This window comes from Apis dorsata, unplaced genomic scaffold (genome assembly GCF_000469605.1).
Source record: "Apis dorsata unplaced genomic scaffold, Apis dorsata 1.3 scaffold_295, whole genome shotgun sequence".
NCBI lineage: Eukaryota > Metazoa > Arthropoda > Insecta > Hymenoptera > Apidae > Apis > Apis dorsata.
In genome coordinates this window covers 1606877-1614949 of record NW_006263570.1, presented here as the reverse complement: position 1 = coordinate 1614949, position 8073 = coordinate 1606877, and the positions used below count along the sequence as shown (strand labels likewise).

The window sequence follows — 8073 nt, the reverse complement described above, 5'->3', positions numbered from 1 at the left end:
AACTATTCAAAATTTTAATTCAAAATGTACATTATGTATTTTCATTGCTCATTTTTATAATAATTTTTTAAATAAAAAATATTAAATAAAAAATAGAAATAATTATATTTATTATATTATTATATCTATTTATTATATTAGAAAGTATATCTATTGCTCCAATTGCTACCAATTAAATAAATATAAACAATAAAAGTAATTAATTTTGAACCAGATTAAACTTTTGATTTGATGGAATCAATCAAATCAAAAATACGAAATATTTTATCACATATAAAATTTTACGATACTTTTATTGATATTACTTTGCCAATTTCAATTAGATATTTTTTAACAAATTCTTTTAATAAAATTTATCACTTCAATTCTTGAATTTAATATATTATACTATTAATACAACAATGTCAATTGATTTCATAAAAATTTCATAAAAATATTTTTAGTTGGAGGGAAATGTGTTCGCCTTTTACAATATGGGCACAAACGATCATCCAATCGGTGAAGTCGGTGTAAAAGTGAATGACAATCAATATCACGTAGTAAGATTCACAAGAACAGGGCCGAACAGCACGCTACAGGTCGACGATTACAACTTGCAATCCAATCATCCATCTGGTAAGTCATAATCACTTTTATTTCTGTTTTGTCGAAACAATGATAATGATTGCATATCATTTAATTGAAGATTTTGTTGAAAAAATCAAACAAATCCAGATTTTGAAAATTGTGAGAAATTGAATAGAATTAAATTAAATCCAATATATCCTATGGATATATTCTAATTCTTTTTTTCAAAAATTATATTGTATCCAAAAATTATTATAAATGTATTAGATTTATGTAATTCTTAGTAATCAATCGACTATATATAAAAATATATAAAACAAATACAATTGTGGACTTGTTTAGTTTTTGCACCAAAGTTTTTAATTACACAAATTTAATTTTTAATAAATTTAAATCATAATTCAAATCGTCCATTATTGAATGAATAATATAACAATATGTTTTATGTAACTTTTTGGATTTAAATTATAAATTTTTTAAATTATTTATAATTAAATTTTTTATTTGATATACACTTTTGCTTTCCTATCAATTTCTTTTCACAATTTTTTGATCTAGTAATTGTGGAAATCATTGCACAATTTTAAGTATATTATAACTATATTAATATCTTGCAATTAAATAATTATACTATACTTAGAACATTATTTTTTATATCAAATTTTATTTTTTATCTCAATTGATATTTTCTGTTTACTTCTTATCTATCTTGCATTTATTATATAATATCTACATTTACTTCAATTTTTTATATCAATTTTGTAAGTACTATTAGTACTTATATTCTATATATTATTACACAAATATATTTCCAATAAAATATATAAATAGCCAAATATCTATATATGATAGTATATATACAATGAATAAAAAGTTAAATCTTGCATGTAGTAATAACACATGAAACTTGTATTTTTAACAACACGAAAAATATTAAGAATAATGTGTAAAACTAAGAATAAAATTTATCATGTTAATATAATTAAATTTAAATATAAAAAAATTATAAGTTAAATTTCTTGCAACTTTAAAATATATTCGAAAAAAAATTTTATTTTTCTTAAATAAAATATTTTCTTATTATATAATATTTTTTAAGATTTTATGTAATATGTACACTTTTGAAATTCCACACATCTTTTATTTTTTAAAACAAAAAATTTCACACGACTATTATTACAAATTTATCATAAACACAATCTATTTATTCTATGAAAAATAGCACAATAAAAATGATAAAACTTTAGATTTCAAAATTTTAGATAAAATATATTAAGAAGAGCAATAGTACACACTATGAAGTATATTAACGATACGATTGCCGAAGAGCAACTGAATGGAACTAAAGTTTCTGGGTCCCTTTTATAAAGTTCTCTCTTACGATTCATAGTCCCAGAACCGTGGGAAACTGATGACGTAGGTAGGGTGAACGATCCCATGAGTTCTCACTGTTTTCGTGGACATTGGTATGCTAAATGTTCTTGTCGTGGGAAATTGATTATGATTGTTGAAAAACGACGAGAAGCATTTAATAAATTGTAATTATTGGAATAATTTGTTAAAAACCTATTTATTTGAAGAATGAATGATTGAAGCATTTGTTAGAAATATTGAAATTATATTTCTATAGAATTAAGTATAATTAATTTTATATAGAACAACAATTACATTTAAATAGTTGCTTTTATGGCATAGTTTAGTAAATATATAATTTAGTCAATTAATTGTCAATAACATTTTCAATAATTGCACAATAATAACAAATTAAATTTTGTAATTAATAATCATATTAATAATATAATAAAATAATAATAAAATATTTTTATATAATATCTATTTAATAAAATGAAAATTAAATATTTGATGATAAAAAATTAAGTAAAAAATTTATTTTTATTTACTTTGAAAGTATATTAATCTTAATAAAAAAAACTTTATTTGAAAAATCTTAAGTTAAAAATAATTAATTTATTATACTATATATTAACATTACTAATAATATTATATTGATCATGAGGAAAATATGAAAGTAAAGAGTAAAGAGTTTCATGTTTTCAGAAAAATTTAGAAGGTATTAAGAAAGGTAAATCAATTAGAGGATAAGCCCTTACCGGTGGGACCAGATACTTTTGGAAAGTACCTCTGTCATATTTCTGTTGCCCTGCTTCTTAGGATTCAATAATTAGCTTTCACTTTTTTCTGATGCTCGTCATTGCGAGAATATTATAATATTATAATATGAATTTCTATTGTTCTACTTTATTGTACAATTTTTTAATATTTATTTAAAATTAAAAAAATCAATTCTTTAATATTATACATTTAAAAAATTAAATATATATACTTATATGAATCTTATAAAAATTAATAAGTAATGAGAAATTTCATTAAGATAAATTATTTATTTTCTGAAGAGTTATAATATATTATATGTATTAATTACATATATAATTTTGATTTTTTATACTTCAATTTGGAGAGTAAAAAATGCAGTTGGAATGAGTTTGATTTCTGAAAGGACTTATATAATTATATAAAAAAAAATTATTTTAAAAATTTTATATAAAATTATAATTGCAACAATTTTTTTTATTAAATCACATTTTAATATTAATTCTTCTTTTATAAAACAAATTAAACAATTTAAATCAAACAACTGTTAAAATCTTTAAAATTAATCAATTTTTTTAAAGAATTATAAAACTTAAGAACCGTTAATAATTTATTATAATAATAAATGCTAAAATAATCAACAAAAAAAATTTCAATCTTATTTTATATTAAACAATAAAAAATAATCATTTGAAAAGAAAAATCTGCTAATATTAGAAAAATGCAAAAATGTAATTCAATGATATATATTTCTGAATATAAATTCAAAATCCAGATATTACATATATAATAAAGATTAGAAATTTGTTTTAACTATTCAACTACAAGTTGAGGCAGTAGCCATTGAAACGGAACAAACTTATACAGCATGGTTCCTCCAAAGTTCCTTCAGAAACATACCTACGGAACTTTTCTGCTTTCCTATCTCTTGAGGGCATGTTAATTGGCTTGTGAGTTTTTAACCCTTGCCCACATAAATCGTTGTCACTGGAATTTCAACGGTTCGTCCGTTAACTTGCTAGCATTTTCTAACAACCTACTCCATTCCTGTTCCCTAACGAAGCTTTTTTTATCTATGAATAGATCCAATTTTTTATGTTCATCGAATTAATGAATGAATAATGTTGTTCCCTAATATCTTAATCTTCTGGAAAAGTATCAACGATAATAAATTACCAGTAATTAACTGTATTCATCGAACTTTATAGTAAGTTTATATAGCATTCAAAAATTTATTTTCTCTTAAATTATTTTCCTGGCTGTTGGAAAATCGTATGATACGACCTAGAATTTTCGTGAAACGTGTCTTCTTTTATTTTCTGAAATCCTGGCAAAGAAGGACAGTTAATTTGGTTTCACTTTTTTCTGAGACACCTTTTGAACTTTTCTTAATTTCTCGTTTTCCTGCTACTCTGTTACTCGGTGGTTTTGTATTTCATTCTTTTTCTGATAGATTTAGCTGTGTGAAAGTTTTGACACAAAAACGAGTTTGTAAATAGAATTTGATACTTCTCGAAATTTCTGTTTTCCCTTTTGCAATCTGCTCAAATTATGTCTTATCAAACGATCAGTTAGTTTAGAAAGGATCTGGAATAGCTTAGAAAGGTATAGAATCCTAATAAGTTATTCCTGAAAGAGTTTTTTTTATTTTTATATGAAAAAATCGAATGTAGTTCGAAAAAAAAGAAATATGTAATTCGATAAAATAATTAAAAGTAAACTATTTTTTATTTTATTTTTTATTTAATTTTAAATTCTTCTTCTTCTTCGAAATTCAAATTTTTATAAATATAAATTACATATAATTTTTTATTTTGAAATTTAAATTTTTGTAAGAATAAATTACATGTATAGAATTTATTATTATTCCTCTTTCTGATTAAACACTTTATTTTGTACTTTAATTTTAATTTCAATGTTCGCAAATTAATTTTCTTATCTTTCTATTACTTATCTTATTAACTATTAACAATAAATATTAAACAATTTGAATTTGTTTTAAGTAATTAATTTAACTTTTTTATAAAATCTTTTAAATTATATTTTATTATAGATTTTACTGTAGAAAAAAATGGATTGGATTGTCGTTCGAAAAAAAAAATATTTGCAAGATGAATAAAAATTAAATTCTATTTCATAGAAATATGTTTAATTATAATGTTTAATTACATTCATAAAAATAGAATTATAAATAAATTCACGAAAGAATTTCTTCGTTTTAAATTTCTATTATTATATAGAAATTGGATATAATAAAACATTAACTTAATCTAAATCAAGATATTAATCTACTAATTAATTAATCTATTAATCGAAAATCACAAAATTAAAATATAATTCAACAAATTTTTTCAAATAGATTTATTCTTAATTTATTTTTAATTCTTCGACAAAATGTCTTGTACGTTTATTAATGGTTTGAATATTTCGCATTCCTTCTCGACAAATTATAAGAACTTCATTAAACAAATAGACGTCGAACGAAGATTCATCAAGAAAAGTTCACCTCTATCGTTTTACTGTGGTCCCAATAGTCGAGACGGAGATAATTGGCGCGCTCATTAAACGGTCACTTCTCACTTAATTTCACGATGACCTTTTTCCTCCTTAGTTTCTTCTGTCGACCGTAAATTCTTCGAGGCAATTAAATTTCTCGAGGGTATGCCGTTTAAATTCCAGTAAGATCTGGAATTTCACTCATTGGTCACCTGTGAATTTTCTTGTTGAGAAATCACGAAGATGGCTTCCTTCGAATAATTAAAAGATTAATGAATAATCCATTATAAAAAATTTTTGCTTGTCGTTTATTCCTTGCTTTATATTGTCTTTCCATTTATTTAAGGAATGTTCATTTTTTAAATGAAAGAATGCAAGAGAAAAGAAATTTCATTAAAATGGAAATAAATCTTAAAGTCTATTATGAAGAATGAAAAATTAAATAGTAATGTAAAATTTATGAGAAATTTAACACAATACATTAGATGTATTGAGACATTTGTATGATTTAATATTTATATATATATTTATGAATCTATAATATTAATTGTATGATAATTATTTAATTATTTAGATACTAGTAAGTCTAAACTCAGACAATAGAAATATAAAATATCTTCTCGTCATTATAATAACATAAAATGCAATTTTCATAAAATGTATTTATCATAAACAATAATGAAATCATTTAAAATTGTTTATCTTACTGAAATCAAACTAGATTAACTTAATAAAGACTTATTTACATTATTTCTCATTAACTTTAAAAGCTTTATAATTAGATATAGATACTTAATTTTTAAATATCTTTGATATTTTATTCATCTTCTTACAGAACGAACAATTGAACTTTCTCTTCACTCACTTTTCGCATTCAATCTAATATCTAATAATTCTTTATACTATTTTCACGAACATTATATCAACGTATACTTTTATTCCATTTATATGTGTACTTGACCAATTTTCCGGAAAACACATTTCCAACCTCCATATATTTTGCACTTCATACTATCCTGTCCTTGCAAGCTACAGGATCGATAGATTCCTGAAAATGTCCTTCTTCGTTCCCAAATTCCTAGAGTTTCTCTAAACGTATGGTATCCTGATTGCAAAGTAAATAACATTCGGTAAATACACAATAATTCTAACGAAATAAAATAATCGTAGAGTATCTTATTCGAGAAATATTCCATTGTAATATCATTCATATATCAAATCATTTCAATATTCTATGTACTAGAATTGAAATCGTAGGTATTTTCTTAGCACGAGCGCTTTCGTTCGAAGAAATAACGAATCTATGCATCTATTCACGAAGGAAAATCGTTCACGTTTTCCGCCGTTTATGCTTTCCCGATCGGTGACTTTCCGCCTGCCAATTTTCCACGATTTTCCATATTTCCACGCGCAGCTGTTGAAACCTTCGCGCTTTTCTGAAATCCTGTTCGTAAGGCAAACAATTCGGAGAACACTGTTTAATGAAATTGGAAGTGAAAGACACGTGCACCATCGAAAAGATTTTCCCAGGTATTCTCTCTCTTCAATAATCTTATGGTATCCTATTAAAAAGCTTCGTGGAAAAAAAAATAAATACGATAATTAAATTCGACTGAAGTGTCCTTTTCCAGTGTCGATTTCTTTCACCTCCTCATTCCATAATATCCTGATATTAGTACGTCAAAAAAATAGACTGTTTCCCGGGCCAATCAAACTTTTTAAATATATTTATACTTTTCTAATTTTCCTGATTCATAATTTCCTAATGAAACATCCCCAAAAGTGAATCAAAAATTTTTCTATATTAATATTCTAAATATTCTACAATAGTCTATTCTACAATAGTCCTCGAATATGTCTAGATTTTTTATTTTTGTTCATCAATATCTTAAATAACCGAGTATCATCAATGTGAAGTATAATTATTCTTTCTTATATTTTTATTTTACATTGTTTAATTCTCGTTAAAATAAATATTTGCTGTAATAAATATTCAAATAAGTATGCAATTGTTCAAACATTATTATAATTTGGAAAACTATTTCAATCTATTTCTATTTAAATATGCGCATATGATTATATATATCAGTTTGAATTACGTTTAAATTAAATCGTCTGAAAAGCGAATAAATGGCGGATCAGTGGAGTTTCCTATGGCCACCATAACGATGCTTCCTTCACGTTCATGATATCCTGGCAATCATGGCAACGTCTATGGTGTTTCTCCACCATAGGTGGAAAAGTCTAAAGATATTCATATATTGAATTTTAATAATGAAATTTATAGAATAAAATAAAAATATTTAAATATCATAAAAAAAATATTATTTGGAAAATATTTTATTAAATTTTAAATATAAATAATCGGTAGAAAAATTGTTCAATTTTATTGAAGATTTCATTTCAGAAAATTGTTTTAATCATTATAATTAATTAAACAAATATTTTTTTATTCATAAAATATGTACTTATATAAGAAATTTTATAAAAATCTGAATATAATTTTAAATATTTACTTTACATAATAGGATAAATTATGGATATTCTTTTTTTTGATTCAATAAAAATAAGAAAATTATAATTTTTCTTTTAGTTTCATGATTAATAATGTAAATTCAGAAAATTATACTTTTGCATATGAAAATGTAGATATAAATATGAGCGTTAAATAAGAAATGATACTTCATAGTTCCATTTTAAAGTTTTCTAAGTTCTGTTTATTATTAAAGAAATTTCAGTGAAATTTATTATGGTTAATATTTATTATGTAATAATTAATAACATTGAGTCTTTTGTAATTTATTAAATGTAAACATTATATGACATAGTTATGCTAGTCTAGTGTCTTAAACAAAAACAAAGTAAAATAAATTTGATTATGAAATACATTAATATTAG

General features: G+C 23.0%; 1 protein-coding gene across 13 annotated transcripts in view; it reads left to right on the top strand.

Annotated features, from left to right (window-relative positions):
• LOC102674491 (neurexin-1) overlaps positions 1-8073 on the top strand; it is a 425676-nt gene that overhangs the window by 371644 nt on the left and 45959 nt on the right. For all 13 annotated transcript variants that reach the window (XM_031511258.1, XM_031511256.1, XM_031511254.1 and 10 more), the window contains one exon: positions 444-615. In XM_031511258.1, the coding sequence (XP_031367118.1) occupies positions 444-615 (172 nt within the window). The remainder of the gene's footprint in view (positions 1-443; positions 616-8073) is intronic.